At 44.4% G+C, this 17,363-nt stretch overlaps 1 protein-coding gene across 2 annotated transcripts in view; it reads right to left on the reverse strand.

Moving 5' to 3' along the window:
• Window positions 1-17,363, reverse strand: part of LOC144468095 (pikachurin) — a 230,041-nt gene that overhangs the window by 115,884 nt on the left and 96,794 nt on the right. For both annotated transcript variants that reach the window (XM_078177279.1, XM_078177288.1), the window contains exons 4-5: window positions 15,938-16,182; window positions 11,416-11,731 (exon numbers count right to left, since the gene is read on the reverse strand). In XM_078177279.1, coding sequence (XP_078033405.1) covers window positions 11,416-11,731; window positions 15,938-16,182 — 561 coding nt within the window. The remainder of the gene's footprint in view (window positions 1-11,415; window positions 11,732-15,937; window positions 16,183-17,363) is intronic.

Genomic DNA, 17,363 nt, shown 5'->3' on the forward strand with positions numbered 1-17,363 from the left:
CGTGTTGGATCGTTGCTCTAATGTCTTACAGGGGGAAGGGGGCAGCCCTGCGAATTAATAATCGCGAAGGTAAAATTTTGAAGATTTACGTAGCGTCTTTTAAGGGAAGTTTAAATACGTATAAATTAATTTTGTAAAAAGTTATAATCAACCCCTTACACTCGCGTGTCTGCCGAGTGAATATTCCTTAAGATAATTAGGGAAATAGTTAAATACTCTAGGTGACAGTGTTCTCTGATTCTTCAACAGCTGATCTCATTTGAGACGATCGAATTTGATATAACTAGATGGCTCCGCGAATTCACAGTTTCGAAGACTATTTTACAAGCAGCACTGGCCATGAATGCGTAAAATTCGAGGACTGTTCATCCAGTACTGCCATCTGCCACAAATCGATCTGTATTCATAACTTTGCCGCAAACTTTAATTATTTTACTCCTCGGGATCTTGATGTGCTCCCTTCGGGCTGGCTCTCGAACCATTCGCTGTAAAACTTGTTTAACTAGTCACATCCTCTTTCTGTCATCTCGTCGGCAACCGAAAGATTTTTCTGCCAGCAACTCGGAACAGATTTTAGAGAAATCCTAATTTTCCTGTAGGAACCAGAATCGAAATAATAATTATTATTATATTGTACAGTATAATATAATATATTTTAATATTATAATAGACCGTAAAGATTCTTTCCTTTTAATACGTGGAGTCGAAGTAAAAATTATACAATTATTATTCGAATAAAATTTGATTCGAATAATTGGAAATATTGTTCGAATTAAATCTCATTATCTTCGACGACGATTACAGTAAATTTCAAGTTACTGTTTAACAAACTACCCCATCCCCTTCTAACTCGAAAAAGGTGACCCAATCTCTCGACCATCGGAAATTCCATTTGCATTCCCCGTCTTCCGTGGATAATCGATGAAGGGGTGGGGAGGGGAGCGCGCGAGGCGCCTCCACGAATCCGATCGGTAATTCTTCCATGGAAATTATGTCCGTCGCGGAACGAACAAGTTGCGCGAGACCGGGGGGAGGGGGGGTTTCTTTTATTTACCCGAGATACGTTCCCTCCCCGTTTCTGTTTGCTCGAGGATTTCAGACGCCGTCGCGCTCTTTCCCGGGGATCCCTGTCCGAGAGGGCGGCCCGTCACTCGTCGAACAGCAAAGTAGAACAAAGTGTAGAACCGAAAAAGATCTTAAGAGGATTCCGAGATCGCTGCGGAAACTTTCCCCGTTCCCGGATAGAGAACGGGGGGTGCGCGCGCCAGGAACTTTTGGCTCCTCTTTCGTTTCGAGGGTGGAGGAAACGTCGGCGAGGAGACAGAGGGGGAGGGGGGGGGGGGGAGGAGGAGGAGGCTGGCACGAATCCATTTTGCGTGGCGAGTACGTGTAAACAGATCAATAGGCAAAAAGCGTCGGGATAGCGTGAATTTTACCGATACGGTTTCCGGTGCGCGCGGGGGTGGCTCTCCTCGCCGGGGGCTCTCGAGGACTCGCTCGCGCGCGGCCATGCTGGAAATTTATCGGGTCGAGGAAGCTTGGATCGCATTAAGCCGCCCGCGCGCGCGATGCCTCCGTTTTTGCTCTCTGCGGCTTTGCTCCTTCAAACGGCTGCTCTACGAGCCGTGCAGACTTTTAAGAGGGCTTTTTTAGTCTGCGAGATTCTACCGATATCGGTTCCCAGAGCATAGAGATTAGGCTAATGTAATTTAGAGGCGCCCGGGATCGGTCGAACGGATCGTTAAGGGTATGGGGGTCCGCTCGGTGGATTTTTAGTCGGTATTAAGTTTTTAGAATATTTTTTGGACGTGGTACGACTTTTTTATTGGATCCTAGAGTCACTGAAATTTTTCTAATGGATTTTAGAGTCACTGGAATTTTTCTACCGAATTTTAGAGTCATTGAAATTTTTCTACTGAATTTTAGAGTTGCTGAAATTTTTCTACCGAATTTTAGAGTCACAGAGATTTGTCTATTTAATTTTAGAGGTACCAAATTTTGTCTACTAAATTTTAGAGTCGCTCAATTTTGTCTACTAAATTTTAGAGCCACTGAAATTTGTCTACTAATTTTTGGAGTTACTGAAATATTTTTCTATCCAATTTAAGTGTCGCTGAAACTGTCCTACTAAATTTTACAATTAAAAAGATTTTTCTAGCGCGCTTCAGGGTCACAGAGATTTCCTAATTATGGTTGCAGAGATTTTTCGAGTCTCTTCGGGTTATGGAAAATTCGTGTAAAGCGTCAGACAGCCATAGAGACTTTTTTTTAGCAGCTGTTCAAGCTGTATGCATTTTATTCGAGCCTATGCCAGCCTGGCAATATTTTTTAGCGATTTTCCCGGCGCAGATATTTAAACAGAATTGGACGGTTTCCAAATTCGAAAATTCATGACGACATGTATATGCATATAATGTATATGACTGGGAGCAACGGAACTTTGACCTACAACCGCAAATCAAACAGCCACAAGTGGCGCTGACGCCTAGAGGCATCCCTTCCAGCCGCATCACCGCTAATGGATCCGATTTTTTTCCAACCGCAATAGACACGACAGCTGTTGGCACTACTTCGACCCATTTATAGACAAAAGACCTAAACCCGTGTCACTGTGGCCTGGTCGATTCCTTTTTCCACTTGGAATACTTAAGTGGATCCAATCCCCTTTTAGAATTTCTCGGTGCTCTCATTTATACGCGAATATTCTTCTCTAAAATTCCAACACAATTTCATCAATTCGAAGAATTTGTTGAAACAATTATTCTAAGTATTCTAGTCGTACTAAATCACTGTCGTCCATTTTCTGTCATCAGGAGAGGCCACTCGTGTCAGCTGTTCCCTTTTTCCGTGTCAGCAAAAATCGTTCATAAAAATCATATATATACATTGTATATATATATATTGTTGAACGATGTCGTTCGACAAAAATATTTCAAAAAAATACTGTTCTCCACTGTGTCGACGCGCTCGTTTTCGTAAAATCACTATCATTCGCGTTCCCATCAAATCCAAAATAACGTGCTCCTCAGCGAATGCCAATCCTCGCGACAAAGCCAATTGTCCCGGAAACAGAGGCACGAGAAATATTTAAAAAAAAGCTATTGCACGACACCGACAAAATCTCTTGTTTCTCCGAAATGATTGTTGAAACGGTTGTGCGTCGGTAGACTATATTTATTCCCCTAATCCTGGAACCTACGAATGCAGAGATAGAAGAGAGTCTTTCCAGCCGGAAGCCAATTATCGCAACAGATTTTCGGAAAGCCTCTGAAACGGGCCAATTAAAAAGGGTCCGACTTTCCTGGGGACCATGCAGGACGGCGGCGGCCAGACGATGGCCGAAACTTTCCAGCCGGCATGAAACGACAATTAAAGTGACGAACTTCGCCGGGGACTGGCCGTACTTGGCCAGAACAATGCGCGGCTGCTTAATAATTCCGAAAGTTAGGAGATAGCCGGCTGATTCCACGGCCAAGTACTACCATCTGCATGGGACAACCGGGCTAATCCCTGTTTCCGCGATGTCGAAGATTCGTGGGATGAAAGACCGGCTAGGATGGCGGAAGTGCTGGACACAGAGGAAGGAAGAGAGTGACAGAGATTAAAAGAGGGAAGGAAGGGACGAAGTTTCTCTGTTATTTTATTTCCCTAGCTCTCTAATTGTTTTTCTGTCCTTTTGTCTGCTTGGCAGTTTATTTAATTGGCCAGTTTTCTGTTTTATGGTGTGGCGAAATTTAGAAATGTGGAAGTATAGAAATATTGAATCATAGAAATATAGAAATATTAAATCATAGAAATATAAAATCATAGAAATATAAAATCAGAAAAATATAAAATCATAGAAATATAAAATCAGAAAAATATAAAATCATAAAAATATAGAAATATAAAAATAGACTGCTAGACAAATAAAAAAGTAAAAAAAATAGAAAAATAAGATAGGGAAATAGGGAAATAAAATGTGAGTCTGAGAGAAAGAATCAAAAATAAAGAGAAAAAGGGAAGAGAAGGAGGCAAAGAGAGAAATTACTTTTTCCGACAGTCGTTTACTCCCTTTGCTCGCGGAACACCCGGGAAAAGGAAACTTTAATTCGATCGAAGGGGAACGAGGGAGACCAGGCCCCCATGTGCCGCGCACGGGGTGCCGCGGGGGTGGTTAACAGAGAAACGGAAACTCTGGTATTTTCCCGCGGGGCGGAAAGTTAAGCGCTACATATTTACTTACTCGGCCGGGCTGTTACGACTTTCGGCACGTATCCTTGGACAGATAAATTGATTTACATTTTCGGCTATCTGGGGAACGAAACTTCATCCCCGGCATCGTTTCCTCGTCAGCTTAAACGCGACACCGTTGCTGATCAGAGGATAGTTTTGCCGAATCCGAGCTAGCTACTGAAAACGCCCTGCTCGAAGCGAAGTGGTTTATTTATTTAATTTGTCATGAAATATCAAATCGATAAAATGCTAGTTTTAAAAGACTAGCTTTATTGCTAGAATCAGAATTAATTCGTCGATTAAATCCCTGGGAATTAAAAAAGATAAAAATCGAACAATTTAGCAGAACGTTTCATACTTGTTCGACGTTTTCTGGCGAGCGCCATTGGCTCGTGTAACGCGAAGCAATTAATTTCACAGGACAGCGAGCAAGAGGCGTAAAACGTGATCGGTCTCGCAGTATAAGACGAGTCTTTTTTCGACGAGCAGGGTATCGATGCTAGGGGTAAGAACAGTTTCCGGCAGGTCTCTGAGAAACGTCCTTTGGCTCTGCCCGTCCGCTCGCGAATGTCGAACGAGTTCTTTGGCCGCGAGAGGCTGGCAAAAAGTTTGGCCGGGAGATTTCATCCGGGTCTCTCCGAAAGCGACCGAGGCAAGGGGGAGAAACTTCTCGGTTCCCCATTTCCGACGGCACACTGTTTTCGACACGTTGAAACGAAACCAGCCGCCGCCGGTTTTGTCCTCAAAGGCCGGCAACACCGACCGGAAGATTAATTACTGTTCCGTATTACCGTGTTCACCTGACCGTTCCTTTCCACGGCCGGTTCTGCTCGCGAACATATTTCGATGCCACCTACGAGCCAACCGAGAATATACCGAATCGAAGTGCAAACAACACAGCCTGTACCATTCAACGCGTTATACTCTTGTTAGTTGTGTAGTGAATGGAAATTTTATTTCTTTAAAAGAAGAACATTTGTGTTTATCGTGCGATTATATCGAATAGTTAAATATCGTGGCGAGAAGAAAATAATATATTTTAGTTTATTCTATGGCGTCAATAAAAGGAGCTAATAAAATTCATTGCTAAAAAGCTGGCAAACGAGAAGGTAAAGGCTTATGTCTAGCTCGATGGGCGTTCGCGAAATCCAGGCGGTAAATCTTGCAACTGCAATAATACTATAAAAAGACAGAAGCCAGCGACGGCGAAAAAATCTCGGCTACGGCAACGCGCGACGGTGCAGGAAAGAGAAAAGCTAGGAGACAGAGAGGGTGGGAGGAGCGCTTTCAATTTTTCAAAGGAGCGTTTCGAGTATCGTTTATCCTCCCCTCGGCGAGGAAGAAGTGCTCCGCGCGTGTCTGGGCGCGAGCCACCTCTAGAAATCTGGCTGATTCCGCGCACCTTCCCTCACCTTTGTATTTGCTGCCGGCATATATTCATCGCCGGGACACAATGCCGCGCGCGCTGTGCCAGTGGCGGCACTCGAGGGGTAGCGCAGCGGCTATCTGTAGCAATTAATCTCTCTTCCGCTTGTACACAGCCCGCGTGCCGGCTTTTCACCGGAAATCAAGCGAAAACCGTGGGCCCTCCTACTTGTCCCCACCTTCCTCCCACTTTTCGGCCGACTTCTCTCCACCTTCGTTCCACCTTCCTTCCATCTTCGTTCCACGAGGGAACACCTGGTCCCTCCTCGCGACGCCGACAAAGATTAAAAAGATTGCATTGCGTCCGCGACTTCCATCTCCTCTTTTGTCCGATCCCTCGGAGCTCCTCCGCCTTGATCATCGGGCTACATATAATCTCGCGACATCGGCTCCGACCCGGAAACGAGCAGAGTACCCCACTGATTCGATCTTCATTTTCTTCCCTCACTTTTAGCCCCGATGTCTTCTGGGATCTCCGGTATCTGGTTCTGGAGCAACCGTGTGGACACCGCTGGTTTCGATCCTCTTGCGTTCACATGTTTTCTTAGGGTTAGTGAACTAGCAATAATATTTTTTATGACATGGATGTGGTTAGTTGGTTATTTTTGAGATTAGAACTTTTCGTATGCTATTTAGACTTGAATTAATTTTTCTGACGAGAGAACGCACACTTTATTGCTTAATTTTAGGGTTTCGCTTTTCTCAGCTTTAATATAGCTAAGACGTATCATATAAAAGGTGTCATAGAATGAGCAAACCTTAGACCTCTCGAGCAAAGGTGTAACATAGTACCATGCTGAATGAATACATTTTTTAAGCTAAATTCCGGTCCTATATTTTATACAGTCCATACCTATAGCGTCAACTTTGACCTGTGCTTCTTGGAATTTACTTTAATAAAATCAGAAAATTTCCAATTATCGTAATTATAAAGAAAATAGTACGGCAAAGGGTTAATCGTAAGAACGATGATCCAAACCCTTTGCGAAAGTAGCCGGTCGATCGACCAGTGTTTCAGTCGGAAGCAACAAAGCCGCAGGCAGCAATAAAAACGCGAACAGTAAATTAATTCCCCGATAGCCCCGGTCTTATCGAGAATCCCGTGTTTACAACTCCGTTGCAACTGCACTCGGGAATCCCGCGAACAGTTCCGAGCAGATCCTAAATAATCCACGGTAGTCCGACGCGGTGGCGTGGCCGGGAGTGCTACCGCGTAAAAATTCGCAACAACGGCCCCAACGGAAGTCCGGGAAGTTCGGGCTGGTGGTCGGTCGAGCAAGAAGTGCCGTGTAAAAGCGAGCGAGGTGGAGAGAGAGAGAGAGAGAGAGGAGAGAGGCTTGTCTCGGGCGAAGTTTAAGAAGCGCAATTACGCGGCCTCTCGATCGAGCCGACGAGCTGGCGTGTTGGAGTTCACCCGATAAAAACGCTCCGTCTGCTGGCAAGAGCGCGCCAGTCCGCTACGAACTCTCGGGTTTCGCGACGCTATAGAGAGGAATGCGTGGGGTAGAACAGATAGAGGTTTAATCTTTTCGACTATCTCGCGTCGCGTTAAAGCGTCGACAAAATTCGCAATTCTAAGAGCGCATCGATTGCTAATTTTCCAAGTCATAGAAAAAGAAAAGTGAGTATTTTGTGATAAGATAAAAAATTATCGCTACGGAATTATTGTCGCAGTAATTTTAATTTTTTATTCGAATCATTAAGACCGCGTAAACGTCGCGTTTATCGCCGGATTAACAGACGTCGAATCGCAGTCGTCGCTCGCGTACGTAGTTGCACACGGCGAACCAATGGCGCAGCAATTTATTTGCAGCAAACTGGTGCAACACAGCCACCGATGTAACTCGTCGGACAAATGTTTGACAAACGTTAGTCGCGGCAAGTTTCGAGGTTGAACTTTTCGGATCGGCTCCCCGGACAGTTCTAATTTATGTTTCTAATTTATCGGTGTTTGCGCGCGGAAAAAGCAGCGGTTCGCCGGCGAAAAGTTTTCGCGTCAACGCTTTTATCTCCGCGTTTCCAAAATTTTGGTTGCCCGTTGAAATGCCCGACCAACGGCGTCGGCGGCACTGCAACCGGATAAACTTGCTTTCTGTTCCATTATACTTGGTGTAATCGGCCAACGAATTTATTAACAGGGAAAGTTTTACTTTCCGGTGAAATATTACCGAGCGAGCCCCGAACTTGCATTCTAGCGGATGCAACAATTCCCGGCGAACACTTTCGCAACTGGGAAACAAGGTCGGATGAGACACATATTCGCGGGAACTTTTTTCATTATTTCTGCGGGTCCGGTTTAATCTCCGAAACAATTTGCGCCGGAACTCGTCCGTCCGCGAGAATAAAAATTCGGCTCGGATTTTTTTCGGTCCTAACTTATGAATCCAGCGATCAAGAGTAAGATCATTTTGTTACATTGTACCTCGATGGATAGTGCATTGTTTAGATTGCATATATTATACATTGTCTACAGACACTGCGAAATAATTCAGTAGACCTGTGGGTGTCGTGCGTTTATTTTAAAAATTGACGTGGAATTTTAACCCCTTCTCTCCACCTTCATACACACCCCTTTGCAGTCGAGACAAATGCAACTAAAAAATTAATGCATATTTTTAGCACTCTCTGCATTGTTTGATATTTTTCAAAATTCTTCTGAAAATAGCGCAGCAATTTTTAGCATCGCCTCAGAGACGCTCGAGGGCAAAGGGTTAATTATGCCGGAAAATAAACGAAAGCCACAGTAATTGGCAATCCCCCAGTAACTTGCTCCGCCAGCTGAAATATGAGGAAAATGACGGTGTATTCAGTACTTTCGCGGAAGGGTAGAAAAGAGTTGTCGTAGCAAGGGGTAAAGTATCGCGAGAAGCTTTATGGTAAGCTCCCGGTGCATTGAATTCTAAAGATTTTTGCGGGGCACGTTCTAACTGCAGGTGGAAGCGGCGTCTGCGTGGAAATATCTCTGAACAGAGAGAGAGAGAGAGAGAGAGAGAGAGAGCCGTCCTCTCTCTCGGTATCGCGAAACGCGCTCTCTCCGTATCGACTGCATGTACATTGTTACCGAAGCCACACTGCAGAGCGACGCCGCCCATATTCCTTCCACAATGCGCCCAATGTGCACGATCTTCATCCAGGAGTTTCGCGGAAGTAGCTCCGGCGCTTGAATAGCATTACGTCGCGAAGGACTAGGCATTATCGTCCCACGTCTAATTCCCCGACGAATTGCAACGCTCCTTTTAAAACGAACCATTGCCGGCATTAACAAGATCATGCGGTCCGCGGAACGTTTTGTCTAACGGAGGCGGCTTACGAGCGCTGCTGCTATTCCGGTGGAACGTTAAAACTAATGTTGAACGTATATTCGTTTGCCCCGCATAATACTTTGATTCCTGGGACGATGATATACCTTCGTTCGTAATTTCTGATATTAAATTCGAATTAAACGCTCGGCGTACTATTTACTCTAGAATTTTTAATTCTAATTATTTTAGAATTATTTTATAATAATTTCAGAGAAGAAAAAGGACAATTTATATTTACCGTGCGCTTCTATAGTTACTTAAATGTTTAAATAGTGATAAGAAGAGGTTAGAATTTTATTCAGCCTAAAAAGAACGGAATTCAATGTTAACAAGCCTTTGTTAAAAATCTCCATCGCGTGTCAGTCTCCTCAAAGTATGGCAAAGGGTCAATAAAATTCGTAATAAAATTGTATAAAATTACATAGGTGTTACATAGATATGTAAGCGTTATAATAGCTGTTTCGACAGATGCGTGAACACTTTCGCAGGTGTTTGGTCCGCGGGTCGGCTTTCCGCGTTCGACGCCGGATACGAAGCGGTAGGTAAAGAGGAATAATCCGCGGTGCGCCGGTGTTTCTCGGTTCGTCGGTTCATCGGGGTTCATCGATCGTCATCGCGGAGATTGTGTCTCGGCGGCGCGGCTTCAATCGGTTCCGCGCGACGTGACCCAATAAATAAATGCCGTTCGACGTGATTCGGCGTTAAGACGACCACACCGCCCGTACTCGCGGGAAATATTCTCTCTGCCCTCGTCGGCTTGGAATTATTGAAAGAGAACGCGTGAAATATGTATAAAGAGACCGCGAGGGAAACAGAGAGGTAGCTAGAGCATGCAGAGATAGAGAGATAGATAGATAGAAATAGAGAGAGAGAGAGATAGAGAGAGATAGAAGAGAGAAGACGCGACTCCGGTTTCTCTTTATTTATTTAACCGTGATACGCGAGAGCGTGTCTCGCTCGAGGATCGACTCCGCTTCGCGTTCAGGTCAGAGGATCGTCCTTTTTCCGATTACCTATGCTTTTAAGCTTCGCCCGGCATTTCATCCCCCTTGGCCGAACCACCCCCCTGTAACCCCCTGTGCCATCCGACCCCGCTGGGGACGCATCTCCGCGTTTGTCCGCAGTTTCGCGGAGCGAACCGCAAAACGGATGACCCAGGCGTGAAATAAACAACCGACAGGCCGGCCAGGATTTTACGAATTGATGGCGCGCGATTTCGATCCGTGATCGATCCTCGATCGTACGATGCACGATTTGCTGCGCGCGAATACCGTGGAAATGGAAGTCGGACCTTTCTCGTTCAATCATCTTTTAGCGGACGATTAATGTTTGCCGAGTCGTGTAAATTACGTATTTATGGACAGTAATTTTTTTAATCGATTTGCAAAGATAATAAAATAAAAGCTGGTCAGTTTTATCAGAAAGCGAAAGTAAAATCGTGTAGATAATCGTCGCGTAATAATTGTTATAGCTGTAGCTATAATTCGCTACCACGATTTAGCGTCGTTTAATTGTTAATCAGTTTCGGAGCTATTCGGAATCAGTCGAGCGTTTTATGGAATACAGATAGTTGCCTAACCGGATAAAGCTCCCTTTGCAGTTGTTGGTAGGCGATGCGTCGGCATATTCAATAAAACGTAACGTCATCCCCTAAATCTTCCTCACCCTCGTAAAGTCGAAGTTTGCAGATGGTAATCAAATCGCGAAGCTTTCCTTTTCAACTTCTACTCTCAGAGTTTTGGTTCGTTTAATACTACAAAATAGAATTCCTAAACTTTGCTTTACCACTTGCCCCGCCGTTTTCAAGCGAAAGACGATCTCCTCGGAGTCTTCGCCCCTTCGACGGAAGCACTAGTTCTCCGAATAAACAAACGGGGATATTTGTGCCCGTGACACGAGCAGTCGCAAATTTAAATGAAATCTGGGCAAATTGTTTAATATGACGTGAAAGGAGTAGGTGGCGAAGTTAGAGGAAAATTAATGAACAAATGTTGTTGATAAAGGATCAGTAATATGGTGGTATATTATTAAATCCATGATCCCTTGATTTGATATTAAGTTAATGAAAGGTGTGCAGCGAGAGTAGTTATTGCTAATGAAGAAATAGTTGACGGTGGAATTAATTTAACATAAGATAAAAAGAAGTCGACTTGGAGTAAGATTAAAGAAGATAAAGGGTCGACTTGCACGCAGTAATTAAGCAACCCCCGTTCAAATCTTGTTTCATCAGTTTCTCGAGCGATGAATCCCGGCTCTCGAGCCTTGGCACCCTTCCAAGCAGCTATCTGCCCTTGTAGGGGTGCCGGCCGATGCCAACGAACTACAAGAGGAGATACCTTAGCCCTCGTACTCGAGGTCAGACGCACAAGGAGGAGGAGGAGGAAGAAGGGCGAGGGAGAGAGCGCGAAGCACATCGCATCGCGGAACGACGCTTAGGCTACACCACCTACGTGGCTAAATGAAAATCACTCACCGAGCTGACATCGATCGCCGCCTCTGCCAAGAGGGCATTGACATCTCTGGCTGAAGGACCCTTGCTTTCGTCGCGGTGCGACGTCGTTCCCTTCGAGATCCATCGGCATCGAGCCGTCCTCGTCGTCGTCCGCGTTCTCGGCACCGTCGTCGAGCTGCTGCTGCTGCTGCTGCTGCTGCTGCTGCTGCTCGGCTTCGTCGCCTCGAGACTGCTCGATGTAGCAATTTCCAGCCGACCCGCAATCCAACGAGCAAGCCGGCTCCGTGCTGACTATACTCTCCATCGTCGACGGAAGCTTCTGCTCTAAATTCGGCCCCTGAAGAGCGAACGGATTGCGGTGAATGATTACTACTTGAGAGCTCAGACCGTTCCAGGACGGCTTTATATCTCCTCGCTACCCTCTATTTTTCGACAACTTTACCAGCGCAATTTTTAGATAATTAGTTTTTAGATAGTTAGGTAATTAGGGGAAGGTATGGGACGGAAAGATAAAAAGGTTATGTCATGGCTAGAATAGACGTGTTTTCTCTATACCTAAGGATCGATGTAGATAAGAGACCTCATTTCAAATAAGACAATTAAAAGACAGTATAATTCCATAATAATTATGGAAAAAATATGCTATTAAATATATCTACGAGAAGAACGCAATGCAAGGGGTGATATAATATATCTTGGGACTAACAATGGGACAACCCCGAGTCCTCGAGAGCTGCTATAAAGTCTGAAGCATTGCATCAATATTGGACGTTTCATAGAGGAAGGTCTCTCGATGGAGGATCCACGGAAATCGTGGAAAAAAATTGGCCGAGAAACATCGAAACGATCTATTATTCAGCGAAGACGTCATCCGGTCTGGAAGAAGCCGCGAACACCATTAGCCGATCGATGGTGTTCTTCCGAGGGGGGGTTTATCGCGGTTGGAGGAAACAACGAGACCCAAGGCGGCCGAAGAACCGGCGGTGGCTACGGCGCTTGTACACGCGGACCTGTTGCACGGCGTCGCGACGTTTTTATCCGGAAGACCTTTTGAATAAGGGCGGAGGAAGTCCGGGGGTTTTGCGTGGAAAACGGGGCCGCTATCTGAAAACCGCCGCGCGCGATTTCTATGGAAATGCGAGGTCTCCCGGCTAATGGACCCCGGCTCTCTCTCTCTCTCTCTCTGTGTGTTCCCTCCCGTCTTTTCAGATTTTTCTGTTAATTCCCGCGAACGCCTGGAACACCGAGAGATCTAAAACGAAATTAATCGACCGCTTTATTATCCTAAACATCTGCGCCCTTATCTCGGGCACGGCGGTACCCTGGAATTAACCCTTCGCGGGCGCTGATGCATGCGCCATTGGATATGGAGAACTTGGGGAGATTCTTTGTTGTCTTTTGAAAATTATTGACGATTTGAGTAGTCATTTTATAGCATGGTGGGGGCGATGAGGGCCTGGTAATGGATTAGAAAAATTGTGGTAGCATTATTATAAATTGTACAATGTTCTAGGAATTCGTGTTAGGCTAAATAAATTTTTTGGAGTCTTTAATGGAAGGGCTGATATGGGAAATAATAATGTAATAGAAAAGAAATATGAAATAAATAAGATAAATGTCAAATAAATATCAAATGAATACCAGATAAATGTCAAATAAATATCAAATAAATATAAAGCAGCTGTAAAGTAAATAAAAATAAATATAAAGTAAATATAAAATAAATGGACAGCGTAATCAGTGCCATGATGGCTAAATTCGAACGGCTGAAATCGCGGAACGAAGGGCCTTCCCTTTCCGTTAGGAATACAACTGAAGATTTCTATTTCGATAAGCCGACTCGAAATCGCTGGAAATTTTCAACTATTTCCATTGAATACGGTGGCTACAGATGGGATGCAGTGAGAGAGAGGGAGAGGGTGGGTTCCGATTCGAATTGTACAGAGACTGAGATTGAAAACGAGCCCGATAAATATCTGGGACAATTCTCCAATTATTCTGGACAACTCTACGAGTATCCTGAATATCGAGGAAAATTAATAAAAAGACGATAAACGTAAAAAATATTTAACTGTGTATGATCAAGAATGATCACATTATTAAAATATCCTGCAATGAAGTAGCTTGAAAGCGAAGCGAAATGGATTTCTTTTTAAATAATTTTCGCGAGCATTGTAGTATTTTCATCAGTTGAGGGGTGATATCAGCATGTTGCTTCGAATTACTCAATCCGGGATCACTGTGCGTCGATGGGACGGAGGGAATCCACGTCGACGAGAGGGCGGAAGGGTCGCGAACGAGCAGCCATCGACAAACAATAATATGGAAAAAAACAAAAGAGGAAAAAGGAGCGGGACCGTGCTCGGAATGGAATTCCGTATCGAACGTTTTTCGAGATAAATTGAGAATTGTCCAATTTTCGCGCAGACAACCGTGCGGCACGATTGTGTCGGATCACGCGGGGCGGGGTGGAGAGAGAGGGAGAGAGAGAGAGCGGCGTTACGCGAGAAATAGGTGAAACAATGTTTAACAGGCCGACGCGAAACGCGTTTGATTTTTATTCGGTGTTTCATGACGTGTGGATATCTAAACGGCCGATGCTCTCTGCGGTTCCACAGTCGCTTCCGCCACCGCGTGCGCCGCGGCAGCAGCGTTGCAACCCCGTAACCGGTCCGCGCGCGCGATGAAAACGCTCGATTTATGCGAGAGGATGTTCGTTACGGAGATCCGTTCGCGAGAGCTCGAATTTCCATATTATTCGGAATTATTGAGTACAACGTTGCCCGTCGGACGGATCAAGCGCGCGTTCGTTAGCCTTTCAACATTTTTCGAACGATCCGCCGCCGATCATCCTGCAAACAATTTTCTCGTCCCACAAATGTGCCAGATTTAATTCGCTATTTTATTCCCGAGTCGCGGAATCCCCGCGACGAATTTTTCACCGGGTGTACTCTCGATGCGCGATAGTTCATCGAGTTAGGATATTTTGTCAAGAAAATTGTGCGTTTTAACGAGCCGCGGTATACATATTCGCCACTGATACCGAAGCCGGGCAGTGTGGAGCAATTTATCAACTGGGAATTTTAGGGGTTCGTGGTGAAACTGAAACGGTGAAATTTGGCGGAACCGAATGTAGACAGAATTTTAGAACTGTGATTATTTTCGTGGTGGAGCGATTTAATTAATTAGATCAAGAATTTGTGTTATATATCTCGAAATATACGACAGATATAATTACAAGCAACTTTTTCCTTTGCAGAAATGTTTTCGAATGTCCACGAAACAAATCACAAAAGTGTGAAATAATGGAACAGAGTTTTAATGATACTCGAAAATTAAATCGTCTATAACGTGTTAAATGTATATTATTATTTCCAAGTCGTTATACTTTTTCGGATAGTTTAATCGTGGCTGCTATAAAGAGATAATAAAATAGCCTTTAGAGGCATCTTCGCTCCCGCGTGTAGAAATATTCAACCGCGCCTGGTCGAAGCCATAATCTTTGATATCACTGATCTATATTTTAAGTTTACGAGCACACATTCTGCCGATCTATTATCTCGGAGATACTTCTGATTCCGTGGCACAAAAGCGATCCCGAGAATATCGAAACACTCTATTTAAAAGATCACATTAGAAATAAAACCTCTACCGATTTATTTTAACTCCGGCGACTTTAATAAATATAAAACACCGATTTTTATGGGACGGTGGAGTTTATGGCCGAGTTTTATGATCGAAGGTATCGCTTCGAATTTATTAAACTATATTATGTTGAAATATTCTTAATATTATCTAATATTTATTCGTAATATTCTACGGTTGCTAAAAAAATATAAAAACGTCTTTTATAATCGCTATAAGAACGCGGGAGCTGTACTTTATGTTTCATAAAGAACTTTTTTAGGAACGTCTGGGGTGGTATTTTATTAGATAATAAAATTAGATAACCTGGTGAGACCAGCTTACTAAAATGACTGCACGATATATACTGTAATGTATAATATATAAAAAATATTATGCATAAAAGAATATATATAAGAACAGAGAGAGAATATTGGTAAAAATATGAGACAAGAATTTTCCACAGAAAAATATCGCGATAATACTAAAATAACTGTCTGATATCACGTAATCGCTATAAAAGTACCGGTGGTCCATAAATAACCTTATCCGTTGTAAATCATTTATCAGGAACGTCTAACATTTTCTTATAAAACGATACAGTTTGGTAAAGTTGCTTAAAATAGCCACCAAACGTCACGCAATCACGCTAAAACTACGAGATCCTTAAATATCTCATTTGTTTTAGAAGATTTCTTATCCAAGAACTTTTTTACTTTATTAATAATATTATTGATAAAAATTTGAACACGAAGAAAAATATCGTGAAATCATTATCCGATCACAAAAACAGTCTTGGCCGTGAAAATTAATTAATTCCGGACCCAAAATGGCGTCGCAGGATTCGCGCGAGCGCGTTCTAATCGTAAACGTGTAGGTATCGTATAAAAAGGGGGGTAATAAACGGTGTGTTACGTACCTGCGAGGTGGCTCGTAACTCGACCCGATCGAGCGGTGCGCCGTTCTCGTCGTTAATCTTCGTCGAATTCGCGGTGGTGTTCTCGGGCGGCGGATCCAAGTGTATCGTAAAGGACGCGCCGCGCATATAAAGGATGTCTTCGACCGCATCCTCGTCGTCGTCCGTGTCCTTGTTTAATTTGTCGTTCTCGACCTCCTCGACCAGCTCGCCGAGTTCGCTGGTCGACGGCGACGTCGAGTTCAGCTCTGTAACAGAAACGGGCCAACTAAAACAGAACTGTTCGACACACCCACCCGCCGAACACACGTCGCCTCTCGTTAACCGATAAATCTAAACAATATCGCGCTTCGCTGGAAAATACTGTCCGGCTTCGCAAAACCGTATCGAAATCACGTTTCATTGTTGTTCCAGTACTTTGCGGGATTCGGACTGGATCCGCGAACTGTGTCCGGCTTTCGAAATTATTGAAATTGCTAGTAGAACGTTTCATTTGCGAGCAGAGGATAGAGCAGCGTTCAATGGACGTTGAAATATTCATACATTATTCGCGCGGGAACCGTTGTTCCAAAAATTTATTCGATTCGAATACAATTTTATTCGGAGAGTTGATTCGAATTATTGAACGAATATATCCTAGATCAAATTTTAAAAATATACTTGCTAAATCAAATTTTATTCGCAAGAACATTCGAATATAATTTGATTCGGACTCGAAATATCGTTCGACAAATTCCGTAATGCTGTGCATCGTTGCATCGGTAAAGGGGGTATTCCATTACTCGAACGGCAAGTTAATTCCAGGTGATCTTGGGGGGTTGATTTACGAGCGTCCCGGTTCGTAAACAAGTCGCCGGAAACCGAATGCATTCGTAACTCGGCCGCGTTCCGCGTCGCCGTCGTCGTCGTCGTCGTCGTTGGCGGGCCGATCCTGTTATAAAATGCAAAACGACCGAGTTTCCGGCCGGCGAAACTTCGCCGGAACTTGGGGACGAACAGTGGCTGAATCCCGTCGAGCCTCGAGGTATATCCCGGGGCGCGGGGATCGAGTTTCGTTAATTGACGGCAGACGAAACGCGCGCGAGCCGGAAATTCGATCGAAAAATCTGGCCTCCCGCGCCGCGCGCGCGCGACCACCGCCGAGGAAATTAGGCCGCGCGCGCGAGAGAGAATCGCGGATTCGTGGCCGACGAAGAAATGGAATCCGTCTCGAGTTTCTCCGACGATTATGCAGAACTTTGTTAATGGATTCGAAAGACCCAACCCTGTTCCCGGAACAAGGGAACACTTCGTCGTTCAGTCGGGGATGTTTTGCGCAACGAGCTCTAATAGTTTGTCTGCCAGGATTTTTGACGGAAATATAGAATTCGTTGCGAGGTTCTCGGAAATTGCCGATTTCGAGCCGTGGTAATTCATAATTACTGTAATT

The sequence above is a fragment of the Augochlora pura genome, chromosome 1, assembly GCF_028453695.1.
Source record: "Augochlora pura isolate Apur16 chromosome 1, APUR_v2.2.1, whole genome shotgun sequence".
In the NCBI taxonomy this organism is placed as follows: domain Eukaryota; kingdom Metazoa; phylum Arthropoda; class Insecta; order Hymenoptera; family Halictidae; genus Augochlora; species Augochlora pura.